At 42.6% G+C, this 12,470-nt stretch overlaps 1 protein-coding gene across 5 annotated transcripts in view; it reads left to right on the top strand.

Moving 5' to 3' along the window:
- Window positions 1-6: 6 nt before the first annotated feature.
- Window positions 7-12,470, top strand: part of LOC121673471 (nuclear pore complex protein Nup153-like) — a 43,738-nt gene continuing 31,274 nt past the window's right edge. For all 5 annotated transcript variants that reach the window (XM_042046783.1, XM_042046785.1, XM_042046781.1 and 2 more), the window contains exon 1: window positions 7-156. In XM_042046783.1, coding sequence (XP_041902717.1) covers window positions 61-156 — 96 coding nt within the window. In that variant the 5' untranslated portion in view covers window positions 7-60. The remainder of the gene's footprint in view (window positions 157-12,470) is intronic.

Below are 12,470 nucleotides of genomic sequence, written 5' to 3'. Positions count from 1 at the left end.
CAGCGGCCGCACCAGGAGGAGGGGGAGGAGGCCGCCGGCGGCGGCGGGCCGGATCACATCATGGCCTCGGGTGGCAGCGGCGGCGGCGGTAAGATCCGGACCCGACGGCACCACCTGGGAGCCGCGAAGCCGCCCTACGCGAGGGGCAAGCAGCAGGTGAGGTCGCGGGTCAACCCCGTGAACCCCTTCCTCTCCCCCGGCTCTACCCTCAGCGGCGGGAGGAGGCGCCCCGGAGGCCCGACCCGGCGGAGCCGCCTCTTCCCTCCGCCACCCTCCACCCCCCCCGCTCTCCACGCAGTCCCACGTGCGCGGCTTCGGGCCGGGATTTCCCGGTGGAGCGGCCCGCGAGGAGGGAGGAGGGAAGGGTTTCCCGCCGGGGCCGCGGGGATTGTGGGATTTCCGGGCGCTCACCCCGCTCCGGCACCGCCGGGCTGCGGGGGGATCCTCGCCTCCCCTTTGTCTCCCGCCTGTCCCCCGCTAGGCAGGAGCAAAGGCGGGAGGAGGAGGAGAAGGCGGCGGCTGGGAATGGGTAGGTGCGCATTCCCTCCCCTCGCGGCTGTGGCGGGCTGGCTCCCACTCCGCGAGATGCTCGTTTTGTCTCTGGGCTGCCCGCTTTAATCGTGGTTACATTGATCTTAACTGGGTTACCGAGCTGGAGTTACTCGTCAGATTTAAGTGCATCGCTTCCGATATTTGCCTTTCTTTGCAAATTCCAGGTTGCAAATGAGTCTGTGAGGGTGCTGGGTAGTTAGGCATCTTCCATTGTTGGTGGGTTGTTTTGTTTTTTTTTTTGTAGAATGCTGCCTGCAGAACCCTTAGGTCTTCATTTGGCGATTTCTTCAGTGTCTTGCCTGTACCTAAACGTGCTGATGCAGTGCAAGTGGAACGTAATTCATAAGGCATTTGTTTTCCTTTGTATTGTAGGACAGAATAGATGGATAACAGAAAAAATCAGTTTTTAAATTGCAATACAAAGATCCCATGCCATTTAGAGTGGCTGCAGGGAGTAGAAGTGAAGATTCTTCCCAACTGCTGTTTGTCAAGGAATTTCAAGATGTCTGGAGACGGTGCTCTGGAAGTGCCTTTCACGTGTATTTATGAACCTGAAATTGACTGTAAAACCAAAGCGTTTACGTTATTAAATCGGTAATATAAGTCAGGGGATTAAATATTATATGCAAAATTGAGGGTGTGTTACACACAAATTGTTGCTCAATTAGTTTTTATTATTTGGGAAGTACTATACTTCGTCCTTTGTATAGCACACTGATCAGCAGTGTTGTCCTTGTAAAGCTGGCAGGGTGACGCTTCATCCAAAGAATCTCTGCACTTGCAGAGCAAATGTTGAAAGCTCTTACATGAACAACAGAGTAATGTTGGAATTGCAATATCCTGCATGTGGTGATACTCTGTAGATAGCTGATAAAACTTACAGATGAATTTAAAATAATTAGGTTAGATGGTTTTCTGATTGTTTTATTGTCTGTTATCTCTGTGTGTTTTCTAGTGCGTTTATTTAACAGTGTGCCAAAGCAAACGTGCTTGGGGGGATATCTGTGGGATTCAGCCCAGAGCATGGATGCTGCAAATCAACTACATAGATTAAATTAAGAAGTAATATATTGGGGAAGAAATGGTAGATAGGCAAACCAGTAGGTGTCATATACGTGCATTTGTTAATAAGGGATAGCTTTTTAACCCTATGCAGCTCACTAACCTGCATTACATAAAAAGATGAGCTCTGGGTAGACAGCTAACTTGAACTGGAATTAATTGACAAGTGTCAATATAACACCCACTCTACAGAAGTATTCTGTGGTTTGGAGTTAATTGTCTCTCAGTAATGAATTTGGGAAGACATGGAAGTGCTCAGTGCAGTCTGGACATGAGGTTATATCACTGATTCTGGTCTCCTGCTCCCCAAACTATTATCAATGAGTAAGCTCAGAAATACTGTATTGGAACTGTTCTATGTGCTTGGGGTCAAGACTGCAGTCCTGAAAACTCAGTCTCTTACCATCAAGCTCTGAAGGTGCCTAAGCACTGAATGCCATATAGCCAATACCTTTAAAGTTATTAGGATATCTGATTCTTTTCCCCTTGTATGAGAGATGAGTAGCATGATGCCAGGCTTACAATAGTAAGTCTGTTGTGTTTTTCTGATGTTGTTACGCTTTCTTGATGTTGTTATTTTGCCATAGTCTCACAGGGAGCTTGGTCAGGTGGGAATTCTCCGATTGTGCCCAACGTCCTGCAGAGTCAGTCTTCTGTTATGTTCAGTGACAGCTTTATAAGACAATTGGAAGAGGAGATGGTGCTGCTTTTCAAAGATGATTAGCTAAAGTGTTTGTTCAGAATGTGGTAGACCCTGCTTCAGATTTCTTTTTTGCCTAGAGGCATCAACCTACATCTTCCACTTTCTGGGCAAATATCCCAGTTGCCAAGTTGTGTGTTGTCTTCAGTTGTTCTGACTGAAACTGTGTTATTATCCAGAAAAAGAATGCGTGATTCACTGAGCCAGGAAGAGGATGTGTAAGAAGATGTTACCTTCCGAGAGTGGAGACATACAGCCTCTGATCCATGATTTCAGAAGTTATTTGTCATATATATTCTTGGAATAAACATGCAAAGCGCAGAATTTCCTGCCCTTTTCTCCCCAAGTGCCTGATAGAGCCATATTTCTTTATGTTTGCGTGTGTGGTTTTTTTAAGTGTGGAGCCTTTTTTAAAATCAGTCTCAAATAGGAAAGGTGAACAGATGCTGCTTGGAGGATGTGACTTGTAGCTTGTCTTTTCTCTTGGAAGGTGGAGATATGGGTAGATTTCCCCCACTAGGGAAGGAACTAAACCACAGTATTTTCCTCTCTGGGCTACCACCCTGCCTTATAAGAAGTGCACTGTCAGCAGCTGTATTATTAAAACCAAGAAACAAAAAGTAGCAGCACCATGGAGTAAGGATGGTGTTGACTCACCCAACTCACCCACCATGAAGATTTGAGGTGTAGGAGTCACATTGCAGAACAAAAAGAGCATTTTTGTATCTCTGTGTTGGGTGTTCTTAGAGTAGAATTGTGGAGTTCTTCCCATTGACTGTGCTTTTGTCGGGGCAGAATGTTAACTGCTCCACACTGAATGCATTGACTTAGGTTACACCGTGCTCAGCATGCTACCTGTTTACTTGGTCATCCCATGCTAAAATATCCAGCCTCCTCATGCACTTTTTAAGAAGCTTAGGCACTTGGGTTAAAATTACGGTTTCTTTGAGAGCTAAGCACATACCAAGTGAGGGAGCTGTTGTGTCCAGCATCTGGGTTTTGTCTTCCAGATGTGGCCCCAGTGTTTCTAAATGCTGGCTTTGGATAGATGACGGGAATTACTGGTGCAGATGTATAAATGGGAGGGATGTTTACATTGTTGGCTTATTAAACTGCTTCTTGAAGAGCATCTGTATGTTCCTACTGTTAATTTTATGTTTAATTTTGCGCTTTCATGTGCATGTGTGTGCACATGCTGGTTTAGTTTGGAACAGTGCCATTCTCATCCGCGTAACAGATTTCAGAGATTTTAAGTGTGACTTGAGGGAGAAGAGAACAAAATAACTTTACTTGGTAATTTTTTAACTTGATAATTAACCATTCAAAGGAAAGAGTCAGAGCACTTTGATTATAATGTAGATGTCCAAATCCAAAGATGTTTTCCTTGATGAAACTAGTTTAAGTTTCTGCATGTGTTGTAGTTGATCTTGTGCTGATGTAGTTAGGACGTTACCTGGCAAAGGGGACCACAAGGCCACTGAAAGCCACTTTCATTGATCCTGTTCCTGAAAGTCTCTCTGGATTTGTGAGTTTCATCAAGTCCCTTGAGATATCTTATAAGGTTTTTCCCAGAGGGCCTAGCTACAGGATCGGGAACTTAAAACTGTATGCAGCAGTATCTAAAGTATTGCACTGTTACCTGCTGGTGTCTTGAAGGTAGGCCTTGCTTGGTGGTGTCTGCAGGCAGTGGGCAGAAGGGATCTTACAAACCACCAGGTTTATTTTGTGAGGAGATTTTTATACTTTGGTACTAAAGAGTTTCTAGAGTAGCATATTGAGTAGTGTAACCTAGGTAATGTTTCATAAACCTTAAGCAGGAAAATACTAAGTAAAAAATCTTTATTAAGGGTGTCCATATGGACTTACACAAATACAGTTTTACTGTTTTGATTCCTGTCAACAGATTTGCACCTTGAAGCACACTTAGGTCATTGTACTTGTATGCAACTCTGCTTGATTTGGTTTAGTAGTAAGCTAGTACATTGAGCTAAAACAAATAGATTTGAAGAAATGTTTAATGTGTATTTAAAGATTTTTTTTAAAAGGCAACCCAGGACAATGGACTAATAGTCAACATCAGAAGTTTTGTCTGTGTCCCAGCAATATGATACTGTATTAGCAAAACAGATGTTTAAATTTGGTACTTGGCTTTCTACTGCTGCTGTAAACAAAAATGTATCCTAATTGGGAAGAACTTGTAAAACTGAGATATTGACAGTTTCCTCTCATTTAGGCTAACAGTACTGTACACTGGTACAAATTGTAGATGATGACTGCTATAGCATTTCATTAATATTCTGGGGTTTGTTTCACAGTGTTGTCGTGACAGTCTTGGAGGCTGTGGAGTGTTGGAGAAAAACAATATTAGTGAGTGGTATCTTAGGAGAAGAAAAAAGCAGATGAAATAATTGACTGTGTTAGCTGGGGCATTGCAAATTGTCTTCGGTTGCTGGCAGTACATCACTTCCTCTGAGTTATTTATTCCTCCAGTCAGTAATTAGAACCAGTTCTTGCTCCCCTGCCATGGACAAACTGAGCTGCTGCTGATTCTAACAACTGTGGCAGGACAGAGTTCAGAATCTCTTTTGCACACGCAAAAATGTTTGAGCAAAGGTATTCCAGATTGGTGCAGGTGGTGGGCTGCCATAGCATCATGTGATGAAATTGTAACACACTGGGATGACTGGCTCAGTGTTCATGGGGCAAACGGTGGATGTTGTTTACCTGGACTTTAGCAGTGCCTGCAGCATGGTCTCCCATGTGATCCCTGTTGTCCACTTGGCGAAATATGGACTTGTAAGGTGGACCATAAAGTGACTGGAAAATTAGCAGGACGATTGACCTTAAAGGTTTGTGACCAGCAGTACAGAGATCCAGTGGCAGCCAATTGCTAACTCTCAGAGGTTGATATTGAGGCTGATGCTGTTACATGTCTTTATCAACTACCTGGGATGAAGGAATGGCATGAATCCTCACCAATTTCCCAGATAATACCAAAGCTTGGGGAACTTCAGCCCTGTTGTATAATGAAGAATAGGGCTGCCATGGAAGAAACTTGACAGAAATGGGCTGTCAGGAACCTCATGACTTTTAATAAAGGCAAATGCGAAGTCCTTCATCTGGGACAAAACAACCCCACCTACCTGCTGGACAGCAAACTAACGTGAGTCAGCAGCACGCTCTTGAGGTAAAGAAGGCCAGCTGCATACTGAGAGGTTAGTAAGTATGTGGGAAGGGTGTTAAGGGAGTTGTTTTTTCCCCTACATGCAGCACTTCTAGGACTACATCTGGAGTGTTGTGTCCAGTTTTGGCCTGTCCAGTTAAAAAAAAAAAAAAAAGACAAAAACATATTGGAGTGAGTCTGGTTGAGAGTAACCAAAATGATGATGGGAGCAGAGGCCCATGGCTGAGAGAAATGGGTGCGTTCAGATTAAGAGCAGCAAATACCTAATAAGACTATAGAGAAGGTATAGCAAGGCTCTTCCAGGAGATTAATAGCAACACAAAGAGACAATGGACTCAAGATGTAAAAATGGAAATTCTGATTTCATATTAGGAAAAATCTTTTAACTGTGAGGCTAGTCAGCGTGTTGGAGGAACTGCCCAGAGAGGTCTCAAAACCCAGGCGGACTCAGCTGTGTATGACTTGCTGATTTCGGCCATTCTCTGAGCAGGAGATCGTAGTAGGTGACCTCTGGGGTGCCCTGCAGCCTCTGTGTGTGTATGGTTCTGTCAGAGCTGCTACAACTGGACCACAGAGCACACACAGGCATGGTTTCAGCATAAATGTCACTGTTACTCTAGGTTGGTTATCCTTTTGTTGGTCCATCCTCTAATTCTGTCTTCAGGGTTGTGCTGTCTCTTGAGGGAGGAAATAATGCCTCCATCTCACTGTGTTGCAGTTTTTTCAGAGAAAATTGCGAGCTTGCCCTCAAAAAGAGAGTAGCTAAGAGGCTTTTTTTCTACGGTTGCTGTTTTGCAGACCAGTTTTTTAAAATGTCCTCTGTCTTTCTTAGTGGTAGGTCATGATTTTTCTGTTATTAAGTTGTAAAAAATCTTGGGTTTTTTGCTTTTTAATGTTTTGTGTAATCAATTTAGTATTTATTGTGCTGCACTTGGCTTGGTGCAACCCCGAGTATCAGTGCAAGCTGGGGCATGAGTAGACTGAGAGCAGCTCTGCCAGGGACTTGGGGTTGCTGATGGACAAGAGGCTGGATATGAGTTGGCGATGCACACTTCCAGAAATCCAGACCTATTCTGGGCTGCATCCAAAGCAGTGTGGCCAGCAGGTCGAGGGAGGGGATTCTGCCTCTCCACTCCTCTCTGGTGAGGCCCCACCTGGAGTATTGCATCCAGCTCTGTTGGACTGAGGCCAGAGATGGGCCTCAAGAATTGTCAGGGGGCAGGAGCACCTGTCCCGCGAGGACAGGCTGTGAGAGAGTTAGGGCTGTTTATCCTGGAGAAGAGAAGGTTCTAGGAAGATGTTATGGTCACCTTTGAGTACATAAAGGGGACTTAGACTCCTTTAGCTGAAGGAGGGTTGATTCACGTTGGATGTAAGGGAGAATTTTTTAAAAAGAGGATGGTGATACTTTGGGACAGGTTGCCTGAAGAGGTGGTTGAAGCTCTGTTCCTGAAAACATTCAAGGTCAGGTTGGATGGGGTTCTGATCGACCTGATCTAGTTGATGGTGTCCCTGCTCATTGCAGGGAAGTTTGGACGAGATGACCTCTAAAGGTCCCTTCCAACCCAAAACATTCTATGAATCTATGCATGTTGCACTTAAGTATAGGATCTTTGGGTGAGTGTGGCTTAGTTGAGACTACTGTGGTTTTTTCAACTAAACATAAGTTCATCTTTATATTCCCATTTGCTGGGATGAAATGTGTGTGCTAACACAGGTGCACCAACATGTATTGAGTCCTACAGCTGTGAATAGCACACACAGTTTGCGAATCCCTGTGCCAGTAGAAAGTTTCCTTTCTCCTTGCTAAGGCTGCTTAATATTTTCTCAGTGGTTCTGCTCTTGGAAAAAGTTGTGTGAGAGTGTCTTGGGGAGCTGGCTGACTTTGCTTTTAGTTATGACTGTATTTTGAATCAAATGTTTTTGAAGTAGGTATGTCTCAAGACTCCTTCCCTTATTAGAGCTCAAGGCCTGGCAACCTCCTAGACTGAAGTAAACGAAGCAAAGAGCTGAACTGTTCAGTTGTCATTTTCTTTGAGACTGGATTACAGAGAGGCACTGAAATATTTACAGTAACGAGATACAAAATTGATGAGACTGTAATACAGGTGTATTTGTAATTAAAATCATCCTAAGCTAAACAGATGAAAACAAGGTTTAAAGTGATTTAAATGTAGCTGTGTTTGGGAATTGCTGTGATGCAACGAGATACATATTAAATTTATTTATAACAGCGTTCTAATGCCAGCCTTTATTAAACTTACTTTACAGAGTTGTAGAATATATACAGATTTGTAGATGCCATTACCTTCAGTCACTAAAAAAATAATCTCTATGTGCAATGGCAATTTTTCATGTTGCTGGTGAGAGAACAGTGTTTGAAGATACTGGTTATATGTTTGTGAGATGCTCTTGGTTCTGTCAGTTGCAGTGTGATGAAAAAATATGGGCAGAAAGACACTGCTGCCCCTCACAACTGAAGATTACTGCCCTGCAGCAGAGCTGAGGCTGCCTCAGCTTTATAGTTTCAGAATATTACCTTAAAATGTCAAATTATGTAACAATACCCCTTGCTGCTGCAGCTAAAGCAACTGTATCCAAGGGTCATTATTTTGGTTTCTCTTAGGCGTCAATTCTTACATTTTAAAATCTAGTCAGGAAGTGTATGCACCAGGGTTAGATGTGTCCAAATTTAAAGTAATTGCAGGTTATGCTGGTTTAGATGAATTGTGAGGCTTAACTTTTATATGCTGCACAATGTCTGTAGGAAGTAGGAAGGCTTTGAGTTTTGCTGAAGTACCAAATTATCACAGAGTAACTAAATGTGATTATTTGGTTACTTGATTTTAATTTACTGGTTCAAATTTGTGAGTTAGATAACATACTGAATGTGCAACAGGATTGGCTGTACATTTTGCAAAATGACTAGCATGTGGTATTGTCAGCTTAGTTTGTAGATCAACATGGACAGAAAAGATATTTCAAAGGGACCACGTGAATATTTTACTGATTTTTGCTAATACTGCATTATATTTTAAAATTTAATTCCAGTATTCTGGTTTGAAGACTGTTTTCCAAAGTGTCAGGAGTGAGATTTTGTTGCATAAGTACTTAATTTTGTGAATATGCTTCAAACCTTCAAGCCTTGTCCTCACTAGGAGGCACTGGACACGGGGATAGACGTCAGCAAGCTGTGAGTTGACCTCAGATGGCATTTAACTGTTGTTTCAGGAGTTGTTGCAGAATTTGAGCTGCCCGTTTTTGTGTTTTAAATATGTAGCTTATCCTCACCACTATGTGCCATAGATTAGCCTGTGATACCATGCTTTGTTTGTGAGTGCATTTAGGCAAAATGGCATTGAAAATGTTTAACTGTTTGCTGGGAGCTTAGTACACTGTAGCAGGTAGAAAATCTGTAGTTTGGGGTATGATGTATTGATAGCCCTTGTATGCATAAACTTTTTGGCTGTAAATGCAGGAAGAGGAAGACTTTCCCATTATCAGTTATGTTTGGTGATGTCGAAATACTGTAATGAATTGGGTCTTATTGTATATAGAATACCTGTAAATAAGATAAACAATTTTATGCCTAAGTAGTGTATTTAAATCCTAAATATAAAATGTGTGTTATACATTGCTAAATCTGATAACTTGTGCTAATGGACTTGTAAAGACCATTTGGTGCCATGAGAACTGTACTTCTCGATCATTGTAGTTTTGAAATTCTTGTCCATGTAGTTATGTTGGAAATAAAAGTAAAAATAATAAGTTTAGACTATAGGGTTTCCTTATAGGAAAGATATTCTGAGCAGCATTTCAATTAATATAATTCTAGATACTGCTTATGAAACTTAGCTGGAGACACACTGTGGTAGCTAAGTTGCGGCAGTCTTTCAATTAAAAAATACTAACTACTTGGAGTTCCTTCTTAAATTGGGAAAGAAAGAACTTTAAAAATGCTTGTAAAGTTCTAAGGGAAAATAGTCTCATGAATCTTAAACTTTTTGGTTTTGATGCTGATAGATTTCTATCTCAAAGTGTAAAACTGAATGTAATTTACAGCACACATTGCTGATCGCTGCTGATGGTTAACTAGTGCTTAATGTAGTGCTTCCTGAAAGAAAGAAAGAAAGTTACCTTGTACTTCATGGTGCCTTTTGTAATGTTGTCACTGTGTCAACTGAAGGTGTGGACAAAACTTGAGATAAAACCATGCAGTGTCACAAGGATTTAACCTAGTGGGTGAGGCACTGATTTATCTCTCAGAGCATATACTGGTGTTTTGCTCTCAGTTGTAAGTGATAGTGATGTGTACAGATGTGCAAATAGTGCCAGAAAATACCTGAATTTCCCTGGAACTTTCATTCTAAAGCTAACTAGACTAAGGAAAATAAGGCTCACTTCAAGCAATAAGAAAGAAATACACTGGCATCAGGTAATACAGTCCCTTCTTCATGACTTTCAGAAATAAATCTGAACTAGTCCATTTGCCTTAAATAAGTGTTGTTTTTCAAATGTTACATAATTAATAGCATTCCTGAAACACATTGTTCGTATTAAGTCATAAGTGTTATTGTCTTTTTTCTAAATGAAATATCAAACTCTGCTGTCCTACATCCAAATTGAAGCCACTCCCTAAATAGCAAAAGCAGAGTTAGTCTAAGCCAGTCTAAGTCTGCTGCTGCAAGAGGCAATCATGCAATGTTTCCATTTCTATTCCTGCTTTTGCATGAGCATTAATGCAGGCATATGGTAAGGTGCACCAGCAACCTGATGCCCCTGAGGGGTAGTCCTCACTATCAGTCTATAGACAGATTTTTGGTTGGATCTATTTAATAGAGCCTTGATACAGTTTGTCATTTGGTTGCTTATATGTGCTAGTGGAAGCACGAGGGAAGGGTGAGTTGAAGAGGAGAAAGGGACAGTGTCTTTAAAGACAGTATGGACACAGGATGGTTGAAAGAAGGGAGAATTTTGTTTCGTGTTCCTCTGGTCCTGGCTGCCTGATCGTGCTTTCTCTCAGGCCAGTTCTGGTGCACTGAGCCAGTTCAACTCATTAGCCCAGCAGAGAAACACGTACTTTTTGCCAGATTAATGAATTCAGCTAGTATGGAGAGTAGCCTGCTATGTGCCAGAGCTGGCATAAGCTGACTGTGGGGGATGGAGGGCAAGAAAATTCTTTTTTGGTGTTTGGAAGTGGTTACATTGGTCTGCTCTATCTCATTGAACATCACTATTAAGGGCAGGTTTTCTTTTTGAGGACTTACTGATTCATATGTTCTAATAACTTTAACTTTGAAATTGGAAGCAAAGTCTCTGAGAGGCAAGAATTTGATGCTTTTCAGATGTATGTGTACAGTGAAGTAGAAATTAGCTCTTTTATCCAGTTATGTATTTTGCATCTCTGACAAATTTCTGTAGGTGTATGATGGTTAAATAATTTTTATATGATTTTTTTTCATACTTAAACCTTCTGGACTGAAACAAACTCAATTACAAAATGGGTGCTTTCGAGTAATGTGTCACTGCTGAGTACTCCTGCCAGCACTGTCCCCACCCTGTGCTGTGTGAAAGACCCTTACAAGCTGGAACAACTGTCCTATTCTGTAAATATTTTTGGCCAAGAAATAGTCTGCTTTTAAGTTTGGAATTCAAACTGTGACCATAAACTACTGGTTTTTCTTTCTTTATATAAATCCTTTGAAGAAATGGTATTTTAAAGTAGTAAATTACGACACCTGTTTGTTAACTGATATTTCTCTCTACATATCTTTTGCTTAGTGTTGCAGTCAGTATGGATTTATGAAAGGCAGGTCCTTCTTGACCAATCTGATCTCCTTCTGTGATAGAGTTACCCACCACCTGGTGGATGAGGGAAGGGCTCTGGATGTTGGATGTCATCTGCCTAGAATTTAGTAAAGCCTTTGGCACCATTTCCCGTGGCATTCTCCTGGGGAAACTGGCTTCCCATGGTGTGAATGGGTGTGATCTTTGCTGCGTAAAAACTGGATGGACGGCCAGGCCCAGAGAGTGGTGGTGAATGGGGTTGCATCCAGCCGGTGACCAGTCAAATAGTGTTTGCCAGTGTTCAGTGTTGGGGCCAGTCCTATTTAACGTCTTCATCAATGACCTGGACAAGGGTATCAATTGCACCCTAAGCCAGTTTGCAGATGACACCAAGATGGGCAGGAGCATTGATCTTCTGGAGGACAGGAGAGCTCTAGAGAGGGTCTAGAAAGGCTGGATAGATGGGCTGAGGCCAGTTGCATGAGGTTCAGTACGATGAAGTGCAGAGCCCTGAACTTGGGTTTCAACAATCCCCTGCAGAGCTGCTAGCTGGGGTGTAAGGGTGGCTGGAAAGCTGCTCAGTGGAAAAGGACCTGGTGGTGCTGGTCAACAGTGGCTGAACAGGAGCCCGTCTGTGCCCAGGTGGCCAAGAAGGCCAGTGGCATACTGGCCTGGATCAGCAATAGTGTGGCCAGCAGGACCAGGGTAGTGATTGTCCCCCTGTACTGGTGAGGCCATGACTGGAATTCTGTGTTCAGATTTGGGCCACTAACTACAAGGAAGACACTCAGGTACTGGACTGTGTCCAGAGAAGGGCAACAGAGCTGGCACTTGAGGACATGGTTTAATGGTGAACATGATGATAGTGCTGGGTTAGCAGTTGGACTTGATGATCTTAAAGGTGTTTTCCAACCTTAATGATTCTATGACCTCATGAGAAGAGGCTTCGGACCCTCCAAGGAAGGATTTAAGTCTTCAAGACACGACTTTGGGCCCTGGAAATGGGCTTTTGGATGTGAGAAAGAGAGTTTGAACTCTGAGGTTGGGTTTTCATGGGTTTTGGGCCCTACAAGGATGCTTCAATACCACAAATGAAGGCTTTCCCCCCCTATAAATGGGTCTTGGGAGTCATAGAGGAAGGCTTTGAGCCCATTAGAATGAAGGCTGAATCCTAAATAGGAGGCT

The sequence above is a fragment of the Corvus kubaryi genome, unplaced genomic scaffold (assembly GCF_017639235.1).
Source record: "Corvus kubaryi isolate FWS band 111438036 unplaced genomic scaffold, C.kubaryi_AGA036_p1.0 65452, whole genome shotgun sequence".
In the NCBI taxonomy this organism is placed as follows: Eukaryota; Metazoa; Chordata; class Aves; order Passeriformes; family Corvidae; genus Corvus; species Corvus kubaryi.
This window is presented reverse-complemented; position numbering and strand designations above follow the sequence as displayed.